The sequence below is a fragment of the Hevea brasiliensis genome, chromosome 2 (assembly GCF_030052815.1).
Source record: "Hevea brasiliensis isolate MT/VB/25A 57/8 chromosome 2, ASM3005281v1, whole genome shotgun sequence".
NCBI lineage: Eukaryota > Viridiplantae > Streptophyta > Magnoliopsida > Malpighiales > Euphorbiaceae > Hevea > Hevea brasiliensis.
The window spans coordinates 6,017,465-6,038,523 of record NC_079494.1 but is presented as its reverse complement, the minus strand read 5'-3'; the positions used below and the strand labels follow the sequence as shown (position 1 = coordinate 6,038,523).

At 31.2% G+C, this 21,059-nt stretch overlaps 2 protein-coding genes and 1 pseudogene across 2 annotated transcripts; 1 reads left to right on the top strand and 2 right to left on the bottom strand.

Annotated features, from left to right (window-relative positions):
• Positions 1-200: 200 nt before the first annotated feature.
• On the bottom strand, positions 201-1,296 carry LOC110636143 (dof zinc finger protein DOF1.6). The gene is given in 1 exon segment (XM_021785697.2): positions 201-1,296. A coding segment is annotated over 1 exon segment (738 nt). The 5' UTR covers positions 1,228-1,296; the 3' UTR covers positions 201-489.
• Positions 1,297-6,784: 5,488 nt separating this feature from the next.
• LOC110636133 (ent-kaurene oxidase) lies at positions 6,785-10,468 on the bottom strand. The gene is made up of 8 exons (XM_021785688.2): positions 9,777-10,468; positions 9,471-9,631; positions 8,451-8,612; positions 8,228-8,368; positions 7,886-8,140; positions 7,641-7,799; positions 7,366-7,560; positions 6,785-7,287 (listed from the first exon to the last, which is right to left on the bottom strand). The coding sequence occupies exons 1-8, from the start codon at positions 9,928-9,930 to the stop codon at positions 6,976-6,978; spliced, it is 1,539 nt and encodes a 512-aa protein (XP_021641380.1). The 5' UTR covers positions 9,931-10,468; the 3' UTR covers positions 6,785-6,975.
• Positions 10,469-18,954: 8,486 nt separating this feature from the next.
• On the top strand, positions 18,955-20,818 carry LOC110636138 (uncharacterized; annotated as a pseudogene).
• The last annotated feature ends 241 nt before the right edge of the window (positions 20,819-21,059 follow it).

Sequence of the window (21,059 nt, the reverse complement as noted above, 5' to 3'; positions counted from 1 at the left end):
TGCGGGCTGATGAATTCTAAATCCTTGCACCCAAACATCATTCTTCAACGTAAAATCAGGCACAGCGGTTGAAATCTCGACAGACGAGTCCAGCCACAGTCCCAGTCCCAGACAGGCATTCTTCAAATTTCGTAACATAGTTTTCGTGCGTTATTGATCATCGGCTTCTTCGGTAACTTGTTCACGTTTACCAAAGAAAAGAAAACAGCAATTCATGCATCTCTTTTTCTTCTTCCATTCCATGGATGTGTTCAAGAAAGACACAAAAACCTTTACAAAGCCATTAGAACAGAGAAGTTACTACCAACCAGAGACTTGATACCAGTCATATTCTATGCCATAACCTATCTATAGGAACCAAAAAGAAAAGGACAACTGAAACTAAAACAGAACCTGTAATAAAGCTAAACAGAACATCCAAAACCCCACCCATAAAGAGAAAGCGTTCAAGAAAACCTTTTCCTCGATGTAGGAAAGAAACAAATCACTTTATCTTGCCCTGGAAATTGCAAGACCAGGCCAAGAAAATCAATCTTTGTCCCCCAACCCACATCCTCCTTCAACATCACCTACCTGCAACGTATTGCACTCCAAAGCACCTCCATTCACATACCCCATTGGCCAACCCCCTCTACCACCAAACCCATCCCCCACTTCCCATAATCCGTATCCAAAACTTGGCTCGTAGTCGACCATCCCCATGAACCCTGATCCCTGCTGCGAGTTCAGTAGCGAGATGAAATTTTCATTTTCGCTTACAAGGAGGTTCTCATTCAGATTCAGATTATTTGAACTCTCGAACTTGAACAAGGGTAACGCCGAGTCAAGATTAGCGAGCCCGGGCAAGGATTCAGGCTCATGGGTCACAGTGGACAAAGTGGAAATTGAGGTATTAGTGGAGGAACACGAAGTAGAATTGGAAGAAGGAAAAGAGCGAGAGCGTTTGGACTTCTTGCGGGTCCCACCACCAATGGGGACGTCCCGAAGTGTACCGCCATGGGTCCAGTAGCGGCGGCATGACTTGCAGAAATGGCGGGGCTGGGAAACTTTGCGGTTGTTATAGTAACAAAACTTGGTGTTGGTGGACTGGCACCTTGGGCAAGTGAGTGGCTCAGCCAGCTGTGGCGGTGGGTTTGACCCTAAGTTGTTTTGGGTTCGAGCTAGGCGCCTGTCTCCGGATTCTAATGGCATTTTGTGTGGTGTTTGAGGTTTCAAGAGAGCCATCATGCTTGGGAGGAGGTGGGTTTTATTTTGTGTGGGAAAGAGAAAAAATCAGAATAATTTTCAAAGGCGGTGGGGTTCACTTTCGGCCCTGTTGGATGTTTAAGACGGCTCGACGCGTGGCTTCGCTCTGCTGGCTTACTTGAAAGCTGCACTACAGAGATGATTCAGTGCGAGGAGAAATTATTCAGTGCTTTCGAGAATATATATATATATATATATATATATATATATATATATATATATATATATATATATATATATTTTAAAAAATAATTTAAATGGAATGATAATTTTGAAAAATTATTTTTTATAATTTTTTTTAAATTGATGAAAAAATATAAAAAAATAGCATTTAATTTATTTTTTTTGTTTTTTTCTTTTCTAAATAAAAATAATGGATATATATATATATATTTTTTTTTAAATATAAATTTTTATATTATTAATGTTTTCAAGCTATTTATTATTAGTAAAATATAATAATTTTTATTAATTTTAATTTATTTTTTTTATAAATTGTATATTATAATTTCTATTAAAAGAAATTATTTCATATTATTTATTTATTATTAATTAGTGTTACATTTATCAGTAGAATAAATTAACAATTTTTATTATTTACATTAACTAGCAAGTATTTCATTTAGATATCTTATATTATTTACAATATTTAATTATAATTATATTTTGTTTAAATAAAAATTATTATTATATTTTGTTTAGAAAAAAAATTTCTGAAAAAAATCTTTTCAATTTCAATTAATTTTAGTCTCATTCTGTGTGAAATTTTATAATGAAAAATTTTTAAATAATTTTTAAATAACTTTCTAAATTTCAAATAACTATTTTTTTTTTTACAATTGCGCCTTAATTTTTTTTATATAATTTTACTTTATATATATATATTAACAATTTCACTTTAACTTATGAAAACTAAATATTGTTAAAAAAATATAGAGTACAATTATAAAAATTGAGAAAAATTTAGATTTTTATATATATATATAAATACTTCTGAAGATTTTTTAAAAATTTATTTGTACAAATAAAATTTAGGGAGATTAAAAAAGAATAAGAAATAGAAATATTATATGAATTTGAATAACTCATTCGTATTTATAGATAATAAAAATTCATAGTATTTTTTCTAGACAAACATATTTATTTACTTTTAATAGACAATACTATTTATTTTAAATTAGCAATTCTTCTAATAGATATGACTATTTGTGTAATATTTATATTTTTTTATTAATAAATACATATATTATGATAACTCTCTTAACAGTTATAACTGTTTATGGATAATAGATATGTTTATTTAATAATGGACACATTTACTTATTAATAAATATGTCTGTTATAATTTAATTATAAAATTAAAATAAAATAAGTGTCATCATATAATAATATATATATTTATTTAAATATATATAATGTTATATATTTTATTTTTTATACTTCTTTTTTTATTATATTTTAATAAAATAGGAATTATTTTTCTCTCTACTATTTAACGTAGAAGCTATTTATAATAACTAGAAACCAAATCATCAAAATAGAAGGGACTACCATAAAAAATTGAAAAAAAAAATTCAAAATATATTAAGAAAAATATATCTAAAAATAAATTAGAGATAGTTTAATTGTAAAGCTCATTGTATGTCACTGCCAACATAATACATCAAACAAGTTTTTTAATTTATATGATATATTTGAAATTAAAAAGATATTTAAAGCCAATACTTAAAATAATTACCCGGTAATCAACTATAATTAGACCGGACATGGGCCAGCTCTAGTCCGATTTTAGGTTTGAATTGGCTTGGATTTGTTCAGTTCACAACAATTTCAATATGGATTTGGTCTGGTTTGACTCTCATATTAACGTCAAAGAAAAAAAAATAAAAGAATTCAATATAAATTAAAAAAAAAGAAAAATAATTTTGAATCAGGCCAATTCTAATTCAAAGAAATCAAAATTGAATCTCTATTCCTCAATTCTAAGCTAGTTCATAAATCAAAATTATTGATCTAGGGTCTGTTTAGTTTAACTGTTAAATACAATCGATAACTGTTAGTTGATAGCTGTTACTATTAGCTGGTAGTTGATGATAGCTGATTTATGTTAAGTGTTTGGTAAAATTATATTTAGCTGTTGCTGTTGATATGTGAAATGACTAATAAAGATATATATTATATAATTTAATTTATTATTGAAATAAATATAAAATTATAAATTTATTATATTATATTATTTATTTTATTATTAAATTAAATATACAATTATCAAATTATTATATTATATTATTTATTTTATTATTGAAATAAGAAAATAATTAAATTTTTTTAAAAATAATTAAATAGTTTTAAAATATATAGATAAAATAATAAAGTAATTATTATTATTGATAAAGAAAAAACTTATAATTAATTTGAAGTTTTTAAATATAAATAAATATTTTATATTTTATATTATTAATAAAAAAATATTTTAGAGAAGTTAAAATGTATTAATTAAAATATTAAAATTATAAATAAAAAATATAAAAATATTAATAATATTAATTTTTAAATTAAATAAAAAAAGATAATATGATCAAATAAAAAATAAAATCAAATTAGCTATTAGCTGATGAGAAACAGATCTAAAATAAAATTGATATAAACTATAATTGATGGATACTATATCAACTACCTATCAGCTATCAATTTTATTTTTTTAAATTTATTAAATATTCTAATTTATCTATTTAAATATCTATTAATTATCAAGTTAGGTATTTCAAATATTCTCCTAATTTTATTATAATTTAATAAAAATAATTTCAATTCGATTCACACATTGATCTGTTTGTGTTTGGGTCTAATAAAAAATTGGGTGAACATATATATTCAGTCCAAAGTTTATGTAAATAGGATAGAGTTGCGTATGAAGCGAGCACAGAATAATTTCAGGATAAATTGACCTTGATTCTCTCGATAGTAGGCTGAAAGACGGCCGACCATATCATTGACGTCGGTCAGCGTGGGAGGCGATAATTGGTTAACCTTTGCTGTCCGCTGCCACCATTTTCAGATTGTCTTCTACCCACCACTTTCCTTCCCCTATTTCTCGGTGCCTACACTAAGAAGAGACAAGGGGAAGTCAGTGGTGAGAAATTTCTATTGAATTTTTCTGAAAGACCTGGCAGTATATGAGAGGTCATGCTTGTAAGCACACCCCACGAGCCGCTCGCTCAGTCCAAGCTAACAATCTACACTCAGCTGAATTCAGTAGTTCCAATTTTCTGATGAAGAGGGCAAATTCTGCCTCCGCTTTCATTTTCAAATCCAACCCAAAGTCAGTGTCTCCCAAATCCTTTCCCACTCAAACCCGAACCCAAACCAATTCAATTTCCCATCCTGGACATCACTTCCGGTTATTTTCTTATGTAATGGATTCAGATTCAACAAGGCATACTGACATGAGATTTCATATGAAATGCAATGCATCTGCTACGTACATTTGGTGTGTGAGAAAATTCGCATTCAGGCCGGTTGGGGCGGTGTGACTTATTGACCCTTTTGTTGGCTTTAATGTGCCACCCACTAGGCCACTGTGAGTCATTGGCTTGGCAGATTCCTGACCATGACTCACTGCACATCACCAGAATAACATCCACTAATCTTAGCGATAAGTAGACAATGATTATAATTCAATAATCGAGTTAAACTGTTAGAAATTTATTTATTTTTAATTTATTTAATCTTGTTTGATTTAATTATTATTTTTAAAAAAAATTAAATTCAATTTAATTATTTCGATAAAGAATTAAAATAATTGAACACACCAAATTTTCTATGGTCGTCCATAAGAAAGCTTTGTAATTTAACCCTGTAATTTTTTATTTTAAAATAAATAATTTATTAATGTATTTTCATAATTAATTTTTATAAATTTTATGTTAGTTAAATTTTAGTTTTTTGAATTTTATTTAAATGATTATTTAAATTTTATTATTATTATTATTATAAAATACAAAATCTTTCATTACTTGTATCTAATATTTTAATAAATTTATAACTTAATTTTTATCATTAAAATTTTAATTAAATTATCATTAATTTTAATAAAAATAATCAAATGTCCTTAATTTTATTTTTAATTTAAAAATAATTTAATATTTAGATTTTTTTATAACAATTTAATTCTTTTAAAATTTAAACAATTTATTTAGACAATTATCTCTCTCTTTACTTTCTATTTCTTTTCCTCTCTCACCCCTCCCATTAGCGTGGATTTAAAAACTTATAAATGTTTTATAATTACTCGCACAAAATGTTTAAAATACAAAAACAATACATATGGTGCAAATTGGATTTAAAATAAAATTTTAAAATAATTAAAATGCTTAAACTGAAATTTAAACTTTTACAAAATTATTATTATTATTATTATTATTATTATTATTATTATTGCATTACATCACTTATCCTGATTGAGAGCAGAATCTACAGCATCACAGAATAATAGAGAATAAAAGTTCCTCCTTCCTCAAACAGAGAAATAAAAACACAGCTACACAAACGTTAAAAGGGTGTTGTCATAGAGCTCACTGGTCCACTAGCCAAAAAGATGACCTTCCCAGCCCTAGTGTGAAGCAAGATCTAGAGATGCGATTCGGCTAGAGCAATCGAACCCCTTTAACACCTATAGCAAGCCCAAACTATGGCAAAACAGAGAGCAGAGATCCAACAAAAGGAAAAGTTTCCCCCCAAAAGACCTTTCGCTTTCCATCTATCCAGCACCACAAACGAACCGGCATGTAGGTCTTCATTCTCTGCCTCTCACTGCATCTTTCGACTGCAAACAAACTAAACCAAAACAAACGCCCAATATTGACAACCTAGTCTAGTAAGGAGAGGGCTGTCCCACATAGTCAAATGGGAAACCAGAACATCAGAATCCTTCCATTGCCCAAAAGGCAGAGGAAGCTCACATGGAACAAGGCCCAGCAAACCCAAAAAGACTAGATCAAACATCGCTTTGGTTGAGAGAAACTCTCTCTCTCTCTTAAACCAAGAGAGAGAAATCACAATTAGCCTCGGTTGGCGTTCAACTATCATATTGTATTATAAATGGGATTTCAGTACTAGAGAGTTTGAGCCATCATTGACGATCAATGTTTCATTTATGTGATTTAGACGACACTTTTAGACGACACTTTTAGTGACACAAACAAAGACTGCTCAGGATGGAGAAGAAGCACAACTCTTTTTTCATATGAATTTCACTTCTATTCAACTATAAACACCCCATAGCAGGTACGAAATAATCTGATTACAGCATATATATGAAAAAAGAGTTGGGTATTGGAGCTCTTCTGTTCTCTCTCATTACATGATTTCTAAGTTGGGTATTGGAGCGAAACTCCCCACACTAAACCGAAAGCCCTCCCTAAGCTTTTCTTTGATTACAAATTACTTGCTCGGCTCGATTTCAGTTCAATTTCAGATAGTCCTTGTTATCAATTCTTATGTTCATTGAAAGTCCGTCAGAATTCTCCATTTCTCGGCATAAACAACTTTCACACACACCCATTCTATTTTTGCGCTTCTATTAAGATGATTTTGCCAAAGTCTTATTAAACATGGTACAAGGAAAAGAAAAAGTCCACATGTGATGTAAGATTGATACATAGAGCTACTATCACTAATCACTTTCAATCTATGAGAAAAGAAAAGCACCAGGGACTTCATTGGTCCTCCTTATGTTCTTGGCTTTATGATGGCATGCAATGGTTGAAGCTTGCGAGTGGTGAGTCCAACAATGTCGACATTTTCTTCCTCTCCTTCTTTCAGTCTCCACTCAAATTCTTGAACGAGTCTGCCAATTGATGTGCATCCTACCAACAATGCCTGAGGAGCACCTGCACATGCCCTTTTTCCAGCTCCAAAAGCCATTGTTTTGTGCAAGTCCATGGGGTCATATTTGCCATCAAGAAATCTATCTGGCTTCCACTCTTCAGGTTTTTCCCATTGCTTTTTATCCATGTTACATCCATAAATATTAATAGCAATCTGCAGTATACATTTTATGTTAAATTTGCTAACTGTTATTTCAGTAAACAAAGAAATTGCTTGGACAAATTGACAAACCTCACTTCCAGCAGGAATGAAGTAACCTCCTAATTCTGTATCTTCATGCGCATATCGCAAAGGTATAACTGGAGCCGGACTATGTTTTCTAATTGTTTCATGGAAAACAGCATTCAAGTATGGCAGTTGAGACAAGTGCTCCTCTGTGATCTTTTCAGACCCACATACATTTTGGATTTGCTTAAAGAGTATGTCCTATCACGTCAAGGGGTATCAGTATAAGGTTTTACAAACAAGTACCCAAGGTTAAAATGTAGATTAACAACTGAAACAACCTGGCACTTTGGATTCTTTGCAAGTTCATATATGGCCCATTCAGTAGTGACCAGAGTTGTATCTGACGTCTCAATGATTGCCTCCCAAACCAACATGCTGATTTGCTTCTCCGTAAGCGTGCCTTCGGATAATAAGAAGTCGAGATAACTATTAAGCTCCTGTTCCAAATCTAAACCAAGTTACAAAACTATAATGGTTTTGAAAAAAAAATTCACCTTAAGTTGGAGGTAAAGAAAAGACTTACCTCTCCTGAGGCAATTCGTTTCTTTTGCTCCTTTATAAGAGCATTCATCACTGCATGCCTGCGTAAATGCATTTGCTGTATTTTCATCTCCCATCTTTTGTTAGGAATCCATTTCAAATACGGGAAGAAATCTCTCCAATCCACATCAATTGCCCCCTCCATTGGATCAAGCACTAAAACCGTAAAAATCTCCTCTCTTGACAAAGTGGACTTAAATTCATCAACATAAACAGATTGCACATCTTTTCCCAGTGCCTGCAAGTTTCATCTCATTTTTTTTCAGTTCAATAGACTAGATTATATATAAAAGACAACTTACTAACTAGAAATTGAAGAACTCACTTCCTTCAGTGCTATTCCAAAAAGTTGAGACTCAAAAATTTCCCTGAAGTTCACTGCTTCTTCTGGAGAGGTCTGTACATGAGCATGCAACTCGTTTGAAATATTTTCAAGCAGGGTGTCCCTGTGGCACCGGTGTCTCCTCTGCAAATCGAAAACAATTGTCAAAAAGTGTAATGTTAAGCCAGAAATATGCATGGGGAAAGTAGAAGTTATAGCAGCTAACCTGAGCATTAGTTCCCAATACATTTGTAAGTATATAACGTTTCACCATCTTGTGAAACTCATCATAATCACTTGTTGCAACCATACATTTGTCCTGGGTAAGCACAGTCAAGGCTTTTGATAGTTTTCTTGTTGAGATGGAAGAATATCTAGTCACCATGGCCTGAAATAATGAGGAGAATATGAAGTTGCAGTCTCTGTTGTTTTCTCTTGATAGTGGAACAAGCACTTTCATAAACAGACTCCATTATTGATTCAGCAAGAGAAATAAGAAGGACTTACATTTTCATAGAATGTTACGAAGTTCACAAACAACTATTATCCAAAGAATTGATATGAAAAATCTCTAAGAAAATTAAATCAAGAAATCTTTCTGCTTGCAAGAACTAATACTAGGAATTTCAAATTTTAGACAATAATTCTTTCTGCTTGCAAGAACTAATACTGCAGTCCACAAACACTGAAAGCATAGTCAGGATTTCATCTCCGGTGGACTTTTGAAGCAAACACAAGGGCTTAAGCAGCCAATTCTGGGTCTAAAAATATTATTTACTTTGTTTAGCCCAAGCTCAGGTAAGCGTTTGCCTAGATAAGGTTGTAAGCAGGGCAACTACAGTATGCATTCTATATTATAAGAAATTAAACTAATGGCAGAGGAATCTTTAATATGATAATATCAGACTTGGAGAGAAGCAAACGGCCAAAAGGAAAAGATACAAAGCTAAGTTTCAATAAAGCCAGCAGGTTTTTTTTTTTTTTTTTGTCAAGAAGCCAACAGGTTTTAACTCGAGTCTCAGACGATCAACACTCTTGGATTTATCCCAATTATCTGAAATCAAGCGAAAATTCTCTAGTATATAGTCTTTTTCACAAAAAGACGGAAGAACCCTCTCAGCTTGGAGGTGACAGCGACTGGTCACCAGTCACGACAAGAGAGTAAAGTTGTGGAGTTTGGGACTTGGAAGTTTACTGTAGATCGGTGTATAAACCTTGAAGAAGAGAAGAAATGATAAAAGCACACCTCTTTGGCAACATCTGTTGAATTGAGAACAATAACGGTGGAAGCACCGGTTCTAATAGAATAGATTGGTCCATGAATCTCAGCCCACCTAGTGAAAGTCTTGTGGGGTTTCTTCTCCTTCAGTTGAAGCAAATTCCCTATAACTGGCCACCCAGGTACTTCTGTATCAATTTATCATCTAAAGTTATTTCAATTCTTGAAAATCTCTATAACCGCATTTAATTACACATTTTCATATTAGCACAGGGCAAAACGAAGAAGAATATAAATAATCATAAAAAGTAGGTAAAAAGAAGAACACCATACCTGGCACAGGAGAAAGTCTGGCATTTCTTTTCCTTTGATCAGAGATGAATCTTCTCATAAAGAACATGGAGATGAGCAAACCACCAACAGCCGCAGGGGCGGCATAGGGCATTGCTTGAAAACTTGGAAGGAGAGTAGAGGTTACAACATCCATTGCTTTCGATCAAAGATCAAGAAAGGGCTACTTTTATTTTCTTTAGATGCTTGTGCACTGCTGCTACACATAACACCCATGACATGGCCACTTTATATAGAGTGAGAAAGGTGCCAGAGTCGTAAAAAGGAAAAATATCCACCATTACCTTATTGGGAGGCGCAATCAAGATTTATTTTTATACAGCGATATTAGAAATATAAGGAAAAATTATTAATTTGATAAGCTACTCGTTTGGTAATTGCCATAAACTAGACCAAATTAAACTATTGTCGGATTATAAGTGTGGCTGAGGCATCGAATATACCCACCAATTCACATGAAGTTGATGATAGTGATGAAATCTTTCGATCCTGTCTGTTTCTGTTGTTTTTGAGCTAACGAGGCAGGCAGGATCTGGCTGATTCCTGCGTTGGAGTTTTGTTCTGCCTTAGCTTATGCTTCCTTGACGTTTAGTAAAGCTTAGGCAAAAGATGAATGGATGTGCCACCCACCATCTGCAGGGCTCTTAGCACAAGGCTATGGTAAACTGAATCAAAATAAAAAAAATTCAGATAAAAAAAATCCCCAGGATGTTGGTTGGCTTTCTTTCTTTTCCACAATTAATATTTATGGTGGAATCTGCGGTGGCAGATTTTGATTTACATATATGGGAAAAACAGACATAATAGCATAAGTTGGATTTTATTGTTAATTTTAATTATTAAATTAAATATATTATATTGAGATATGTCAAAATCAGTTAAAATTAATGTACAAAATTAAATATAAATATTTGATTTAAAAAATATTAAATTTATTTTTATATAAATTTAAATTTATAATAACTGCACTTAATATAATAATATATTATCTTTTATTGTAAATATTTTTATTTTTGAAAAATAAATAAATCTAAATTTGCTGATCTCAAATGAAATTTTATTAAAATAAATTGAAAGGGAGTGTGATAAAATAAATAAATTTATTATATACATTTAACATTTTTTTCTATAAATATATAAAGAGATTAATAAAAAAATTGAAATTTAATTAATTAAAAAATTAAATTTTTATATACTTATTAAAATATTTTAAAAATAATTTAGGGGCCAAAAATTTTGTATTGTTTCCTTCCATTTTTTTTCCACTCATTTTTCTTCACTTTCCAAATATAATTTTTTTTTTCTCATCACTGTTTTCTTTCTTTAGTTTTCTGTTCTCCTCTATTAATTAATTAACTCCATTAAGTTGAAATTTCAAAGGTATTAGTTATTGATAAGGAAATTTTTGCTTAAATCCAATTTATCATAAATTTAATATAAGTATATGAAATTTATTTATTTAATAAATATGTCATATTATATATCTTATATTTTAAATTTATGACAAATCAGGTCAATATAAAAAAAAATCGTTATTGATATTATATTTAAATTTTCACAATATTGACATTTGAAAAGGCTAGCTAGTGATAGAAATTAGTGGAATACTCATATTATGCTTGGTAATGTGTATATATAAATATATATAAAGAGACAGAGATAGATATTGAGAAAATTCACATCACATTTAATTAGGCTATTAAATTATTATTAATTAAAAAATATTATTTTTTAATTAAGAATTTTAACTTTTCTATTTAAAATATTAAAACTCAAAAATATTAGTAATAAATTTTGATCAAATAAGTTAGCAGTTGTTCTAAAATTAATAGTCTTAATGGCCATAAGTTTTTTTTTAATTCATAAGTTATTCTTTGTTTATAATAATAATAATAATAATAATAATAATAATAATAATAATAATAATAATTTTAAAATAATAAAAATAAAATAATATTAAAATAAATTAAAATTTATTAAATATATGAAAAATATGAGAGAAAACTTTTAAGTATTGATTTTTCTTGAAAGTAAATATGAGTCTTGCTTTTACTGTTATTGATGTTTTCAAATTAAAAATTAGAGAATATAATAATGTGTGATAGTTATATTTATTAATTATATATTATATCTGATTAGGAAATATAGAAAAAAATTTAATGTTAATTTTTCTTTTTTTAAAAAAAAAATTAAAAATTAATGGATATGCATTATTTTTAATAATTAGACATATTTTAAAAAAATTAATAATTAATTTCTCACAAAAATTGAAAAATCCCCGCTTGTTTCTAATTTGGAGCTGATATTTTAAATGAATTAAAACTTTCGTGGTAATAATTAAAAAATCATGATAATATTAGTTAGATTTTGAAATTAAACATATGTAAATTATTAGTAATTAAATACTAAATTTAATTACAATAAATACATTTAAAAATATTCCACTAAACGATTTTATTTTCCTCTAAAGTGGGTCATGATATAAAATTAGCATATATGTTTATTGGGTATAATTAATAAATTAGTTTAATTAACTTTTATTTTTTCTTATTTCTAATTAAATTGAATTTTTCAGATATTTATAATAATTAAGTCATAACAATAATAGCTACTTATTATAGGATTAAAGTATAATAATTAAATAATTTATAATTTATGTTCACATAATTAGAGAATTAATAATTTAATCATAATTTAAAGAAATTATATAATTAACCATTTATAAAAATAAAACAACATTAAAGTAAATTAAAATTTATTAAATATATAAAAAAAGAGAGAGGGTAAAGTATTAGAGTGTAAAATATTTAATTTCATATGACTACTTTTATAATATAATTTTAAATTATTTTATAAATTTTAAAATATATAATTCTTAAATTTTTATAATTAAAGAAAATAATTAAAAATTAATAAATCATTAAATAAAAAATTTATAAAATTATTGAAATATTCCTAATATTTTTAATTAATTAGTGATAAATATTGTGGTAGATATTTAAAAAATAAAAGCACACCCCTTTGGCAAAATCTGTTGAATTGAGAACAATAACGGTGGAGGCAACGGTTCTATGGATATAAAATTAATTTACAAAATTAAATATATTTATTCGCTTTAAAAATATTAAATTTATTTTAATGTAAATTCAAACTTATAATATATGGATTTAATATAATAACATATTATTTTTTTACAAATATTTTTATTTTTTATTTTTTAAAATAAATAAATCAAGATTTTATTGATGAAATTCAAATCAATAGAAATAAGAAATAACATACAAGATTAAAAAAAAAAAATCATAGCCAACAAAATAGAATAAAATTTGCTGGTCTCAAATAAAATCTTATTAAAATAACTGAAAGGGGAGAGACGAGATAAATAAATTTATTATATATATTTAAGATTTTTTTTTATAAATATATAGAGAGATTAATAAAAAGTTTTTAGAAATCAATAAAATAAAAAAATTAAATTTTAGTACACCTATTATAAACTTTTGAAAATAATTTTGAGGTCAAAATTGCCGTAATTTCCCTTATTTACTTCTTTAATATATATATATATATATATATATATATATATATATATATATATATATATATATATATATATATATATATATATTAAAACTATGAATTCATTTAAACAACAAATTTATTATAGTCCGTAAACCTAGGATTTTCAAAACTTCCCTGTTGTGGATAACCACATCCAAACCCATAATCCGGCCCTTGCTGAGGTTGAGATACAAACTCTGACTCGTCTCCTCTCTCCACAAAACTATCTGCTTCCATCCTTTTAATATCGGAAGGCTCAGGGTTCTCATGCTGTTGTGGAAGATCATAAGAACCTCTTCGTCCATCTATTAGCATTCTAGGTGCACTGGAGGTTTCCCTGCTAACCTCAATAGACCTTCGAGGGCCTCTTGAAGATTCTTTCATTCCACTTGTGCTTGTTCTCTCCTTGGCAACAAGGTTGGCGAGTAGTGCTTAAATATCCTCATTCTAGGGTGGGACACTAGTCAACCTAGTAAAGAAAAAGTGTTGAGTGCACATAAAGTTCATGTGAAGTCACATGAACGCACAACATATCATCAACATAGCATACATACAACATACAACATGTAACAAACAGGGACTCAACCCTACTGGACATGTATTTCCCTAACTGTGCTGGTGAACATACTTCTTTTTCATACATATCCTATCCCTTTACTAGCATCTAGGTCCACTTATCTAACCTAGAGCTTTGACACCAACTTTGTAACGACCAGCTTGGGGGTCATTACGGCGCTAGAGATCGGATCAGCTTGAGGCTGCCAGAATCCATAGCAAGCCTAAAGGCCTATTAAACATAAACATATCCTTGTATTTTACAAACCAAGCATACTCCAAACTATTACGCTTTAAGTTTCTCATTCATCCCTTAATATGAAATAGGCTCAAAATTTGAACTTTTACATACATAAAATCACTAAAGTGTAATTAGATCATACATATACTTACATAAGGAGTTAGCTTAGATTTCAGATATACATAATTACATCACTCAAATATAAGATAAAACATCTATCGAAAACTTGAATACGAACATAATAACTATTCCTTTACATATTATATGTCCACTAATCATACAACATACATAAGAACACTCTACAGCTACCCTTGCTGCTCAAGCTCCAAAGAACTTTTCCATTCCTGCACTCCTGCATCTAGGGTTAGGAGAAAGGGTTTAGCTTACACAAGCTCAGTGAGTAAACTAAGAAAAAATATTTAATTATAACCTTCATTTCATACATATGCAATGTATCATTTAAATGAGTTTTCACATCATAAACATTTCACATAAGATGGATTTGTCAAAGTGACTTCCATAATTCAATGTGCCCGATTCATGCAAAGGCTCCTCAAGACTTTTGCTTAACATATCTAATGTGCCCGGGTTATACATAGGCTCCTCAGGACTTTCGTTTAAAATAAACATGTGTCATGCACCAAGGGGCATCATAAAGATCTCTCCTTAGATTTTATGAATCCATAACATACATAACATAATATAGTCATAATCATTGGGGGAGTCAGTGGGTTATCCATAATCCATCATGCACCAATAATAATTATGTAATAATACAACATATTCGTGCTCTAGATATATACACCCTAGTAAACAATGAAATGATGCATGTGGATGATCATGAATCATATTTAAAGAATTTACATTTATTAGGATGAGAGTTACTCACCTCTTATAGCCTATCAATCACCTAATACGAACGATAGCTAACCTTGGATCCTTAGCTTCTTGAATCCCTCAAGTTCGATCCTATAATTATCAGAACCTAATGAGTTATTCGAAGATCTAGAACTCTATACATATATCAAACATCTTATTCTAGGCCTTTAGAAATCATAAAATCATGTTTTGGAACCTTGGAATCGAAGGAGAAATAAAGCTGATAGAACCAAGTTTGGCTGTCAGAGTCCACTAAGTTTGTTTGTTAGAGTCTTGGACTTCGTGCCACGACTCAAATTTTGGGCCAAACCAGCACTAGGACTTGAGTCAGCATAAGGCCCTCAAAGCCCGTAGTAAGCCTAACTATTCTCTAGCCCAACCTTAAAGCCCATATCCAAGCCCATTTTCAAGAAATTAACTGGACAGAGTCCTGCCATAAACTGGACTATCTTATGGGGAGTTTTTTTAGCTCGCCTGACCTGTGATCCCATTATATATATATATATATATGGGGAGCTCAGCTCACCCTTACAATCTACAATCAATCAGTTTAATCAAATGGGAGCTTAGCTCCCTCATCCAACACATATGCCATCCCATTCAACCATACTTGCATAATATTAAAGTTTACAACCTCAATTAATAATCTTTTATAGCCCCAAATCAATAAAATATTTATAGCACATGCGGGGTTTTAGAGTTTAAATTAATAACATAATATAAATATAAATATAGCAATTAGTAGACCTGCGATGAAGAAAGCAAGTAAGTTACAAAGAAAAGCACTCCTGTAGCCTGAAAAAAGAAAAGCACTCCAGTAGCCTGAAAAAAAAAAAAAAAAAGGTGAACAGGAGTGAGCGTTCGACTCATAGAGTAAGATATTAATTTTACATACAATTTTTATAACTATCTAAGTCTAGTGCATCCCTATGAATGAAATGCAACATCTTAACACAATTCAAACAAGTCAAGTCATATTCACACCAAAGGCAATCTGGAGCACTCATACACCTGTATGTCAAATCCATACTCACACATATATATGTGGGTGCTGATCCCCTACACAGCTCTCTTAGCTCCAACCTCTACCAGTGAGATCAACTCAAAGATGGACTTTCTCTTAACATCCAAATGCAGGGGTTAGCGAGATCAACTCGAGCCATGCCTATCCCGACTTATCTATTATAAGGATCGGGTCCCAACAAGTTAAGCTCCAGCCGCGTTTACCCATCCTACCCATATCCATACACACACCACATGCACACCAACTCACACACGCAGCTTCAAATTGCCATAAAGTAATAACCACAACAATGTCATCAATATAAATGCAATACAAGGCGTGCCTAGCAAATAACTATGTACACATATCTATAAGTGATGCATGGACATGCCTTGAACACATAATAATATTAAAATTATAAGTAAAATCAATATTTACTCACTAATTAACCGAAAGTCACTGCGGCGGCTGGGTGGAGGAGGAAGGTTGACTCGGTTCACCTAAAAATTATATCATAAATTTATTAATATTTACTTAAAGCAAAACTTTAAAGAATCAAAGGACATCATAAGTTTTGCTAAATATCCGGCAAAGTTCTCCCTATACCTAGGACCTACCCAACCTGTAAAATAATCTAAATAACACTTTTAAATCACATCTCCCATATCCATATCTCATCAATATCATATGGCCCCTCCTGGGCACTCCAAAATAGGCAACACTCACAAAATTAAAAAAATTATGTTTTAGTCTCTAAAACTAATATTTTATAAAAAATATTCAAACGAGCTATAAAATTTCTAAAATTTTACCCCACAGTCTTTAACAATATTATAAAGCTAATACAAAAGGAATTGAAATTTTTTAGCTACCCATGAATATTTTATAGATTTTTATTCTAAACCCGATACTAGTTAATTGAAGAAACATAAAGTTTGGGTTTATCTATGCTAATTCTAATGCTTTGAATGCGTCCGGAGCGTTTGAAAATAGTGGGTTGACTATAAGTTTGACCCAATTCGAAAGCGACTCCGGCAGCTTATCTGTTCAGCCTAAAATTACAGATTCAGGCGACAGTCAAATTTTCACGAAACGAAAGTACCTACGTAAAGCTCACAATACTAGGAGTTAGAATAAAATTGTTACAAAATTAAATAAGCTCATTTGAAGCTCAAAAAAATATTGCGAAGTCTGTGGGACCCATTAGATTTTCAGTATCGAAAAATTTTGAAATTTATATTGCTACGAAGGTCTCGTCGAGTGGAGCACGCTGGTACTCTCAAAATCTCTGGGATTCCTAATTTGGGAGAAATTTAGCCCAAAAGCGAAAATGGGCTGAAAATTTGTAATCTTGGTATTTATGAAAAGCTCTCGAGGTGTAGATGAGGTTTGATATTGAACCTAGTCCAATCAGTGGCTGAATTAGCCGAAATCACGCTGGGAAGATGAATGGTTGCGCTGCGCTAAGGGGGAACTTTGGTGTGATTTTCTAGAGTCCTAGAGTGGCGGTCGGCAAGAGGGAGGTGTTCAGGTAGTGCGCCGGTGAGATGGGAAGGGTGGAGTGGCAGTTGGCCGGCAAACGAGGGGCCAAAGGGGGAGTGTCAGGGCATCGAAGGAGAAGAGGAAAGAAAAAAAAAGAGTCTGTCCAATTCGATCGATTTGATTTCAGCTAGTTCAATTCAAAATACCCAAAATTAAATTTTTACTATGCCCTAGGACAAAAAACGATGCCCAAAAATTTCAAAAAGATTTCAAAAAAACTCAAAAAAATTTGTAAAGTCCAAATATATTTTTAATTTTGCCACATAGTCTTTAAATTAATTTTTTTAAAAAAAATCAACAAAGTTTATTATATTTGAAAATCAAACCCAATTTTAAAAATTTAGAAAATTTCAAATAAATATCTATAATACTTATTATAATAAAATATTAGTATTTACATATAAAATAATTATTTAAAAATTAGGGGTGTTACACTTCGGCTGCTGAACCTTTGAACATCGAGTACCCATTTTGGGCAGTAGTTACTGCGGCTACTAAAGTCTTGGACTTCGGTTGCTAAACCTGAAATTTCTCCAGATTCTTTTATGAGAAAATACATGCTTCAGCTACCGAAACAATAGTTTTTAACAGTTGAACCTGGAAATTTTTAGAATTTTCAAGCCAAAAACAAGCAAAAATTCTCTCCCAAAACCTCCAAAATATAGCAAAGAAAATTATATTTTCATCCCAAGTTTGACATACAATTCATTTCCCCAAAATCAAAAACTTAAAACCATGCAAAAAAAAAAAAAAATTCACATGCAATTGAAAACCCAACAATCTCATACATTTAAGCATACTTGAATTTTTCTAAAAAATGGAAAAAAAAAAAAAAGAGAAATTACCTCATTCCCTTAAAATGGAGAAGGAAGTAAATTGACTATTTTAGCTTCAATCCACTTTCACCAAGCTTCCCTGAAGAAGAAATCAAGCTTCACCACGTGCAATTGCTAAGAAAATCTCCTTGGAAAGTCTTTTGCGTGCTTAAAAAGTTGAGAGAGAAAGAGGAGTGAGAGTTCAAGTTACTTTTGGACAGAAAACAAATTGTTGGCTATTTATACCCTCACTATTGAGGGACTTTCGGCTATCGAAAGTCATAGTTTTGACTGTCGGAGTCCATTATGCCCAAATGAATTTTGAACAGTAAAAAGGGGCTTCGGTTGCCAAAAGTCCATCCTTCGACTGCCAAAGTTCTTTCTGTCCAAAAAGTCACTTAAACTTCTCTTTGGTTAAAACCTTGAAAATATTTTTATTTTTAAATATATTTCGAAAACATCATACACATACATATATATGTACATATACACTTTCTTTCACCTTCCTTTTATCTGTAAAATCTCTAAATTCGCCAGAATATTCCATCTACAATAGGGATTGCGATGTCAGGAAATGGTGGTGTTACAAATCCTCTTCATCTTACAAAAGTTATGTGTAGTCCTAATGAAAAAGATTTTCTATTTTTGTTATTTTGAATTCTTCCAAGTTTAATATTATCATAGTTAGGAATGTTATGGCTAAACATTTTTTTTTTCAAAAATCTCCCATTTACTTTTTATCTAAACTTGCGCTCATTTCTTTGGCCTTGTGGGAACCAGTGAGATTGTCTGTGGATACTGGTGATAGCAAGGAGGCTCTGTGCATCTTTTAATATGGAAGCCAATAACTCATTATGCTTTTTTGATAATGGACAAGATGGCTGGAAGAAGGGATGGTTTTATTTTGGTTTCTCATTTTGGCGATTTGATTATGCTTCGCCAAGTGCAAGAGAATAAGCTTAAAGAGGCTCTTGAGGAATCATTTAAAGATGGGTCGCTTGCAAAATCCTAGGACATTGATGTTGAGTCATCCCCAAATCAAGAAAGAACAACTATTGGGAGTTTAAGGTCTCTTGCTAGGCTCTATGCCTAGAAGGAATTTTTGTGTGCTATAGTTTTGGCAACAGAGAGAACCTTCAACATTGAGGACTCAATTCTTAATCTCCATGATGCATTCTCGAAGTTCCTCACTAAGTACCTAAAGTTTCAATATACAGAAAAGATTGATCAATTGAGGCTTGATGAATATGGGCATCTATTTGAGTCTATGTCGAAGGTACGCCTTAATTACTACGGCTTTGGTATGTTTTGCTTATTGCAAACTCAGCAATATTATGAATCATATGCTTTTACTTACATGAAATAACTGTAATTTGAGCAATCATGCTCTGGGCACTGCAGAACATGATATAATGAGTAAGATTATGGATTATTTAAACATCCTTAAAAATGAATATGACTTTGTTTTTACTGTTAGTAGTGGGTTTGCATTTAAATTGCTTGACGAATCTTATCCATTTCAATCAAATAGGAAGTTGTTGACAATGTTTGATCATTAGAGTCAGACTTTGAATTGGATGGCTTAGTGTCTCAAGGAGAAAGGTGCTAAGATTAGTAGTGCTTGGTTTAAGTGGCCTACCTTAAAACTATGCTCTAAGGAGCTGAGGAAGCAGATTTGTAATAAGAAGAAGAGGAAAAAGATTTCTATAGTTGGGCTTTTTGTGTTTCCTCTTTAGTCTGGAGTAACTAGGGCAAATTACTCTTACCCGTGGAATGCACTCGCTCAACAAAATAATTGGCATGTGTTGCTGGATGCTGGGTCACTAGGTCCAAAGGGTATGGATTCGCTGGAGCTTTCCTTGCTCAGGCCATATTTCGTTATCACATCATTCTATAGGGTGTTTGGATCTGATCCAGCTAGGTTTGGTAAGCCTACAAAATAAGAATGGTTGTACTAGGTTAAGAATGGTGAGGTTTGTCCCTTTTTCCCCTAATATTTGAGTGATTCTATGGATGGTCTTGATGTTTTTACTGGAATGGAGAATGATGTTATGAATGGTAGTGAAGACACAGTGCCTGAAATGCATGGGGGGGTCACAAATGCCTATCTTTTTAGGTTTATTCGCTTCTAACCAGATCAGGATGTCTTTGAGATTGAGATGGAACATGATAGTAGCTCAGATAGAGATGGGGCAAGCACCTCTTTTGGAAAAAGGCTGAGAGCATTTCGGTTAGGGATGTTATGAAAACTCCAATTTTCATTGAGGAATAATCATAAGATAATTCATGTTGGATCGATTTGGGTTAGCGTCCTTTGGCATCTGATAATTTTGGCCAATTAACCAAACAAAGAACAGTTTTGCGTTTACTACCTCCTTGGTTTTTGTGCAAGAAGAGACATAGTCAACTATCAATAAAGCCAACATAAAAAATATATAAGAACCCAAGTTATGGTGACGATCATCACAAATTCCATAATGATGTTTTATCTTTTGATGAAACTGTATTATCAGTGTCACAGTAGCTAGACTACACTAAGAGAATCTCTAAAGAAGAACAGTTCTATTATTTTATGTGGCTTAAATTTTAGATGTCTTCATGGACCTGTATTGTGATTCAAAAGTTTTATTTTATGACCCGATTGGAATAAAAATGAGGTCAGTGAGATA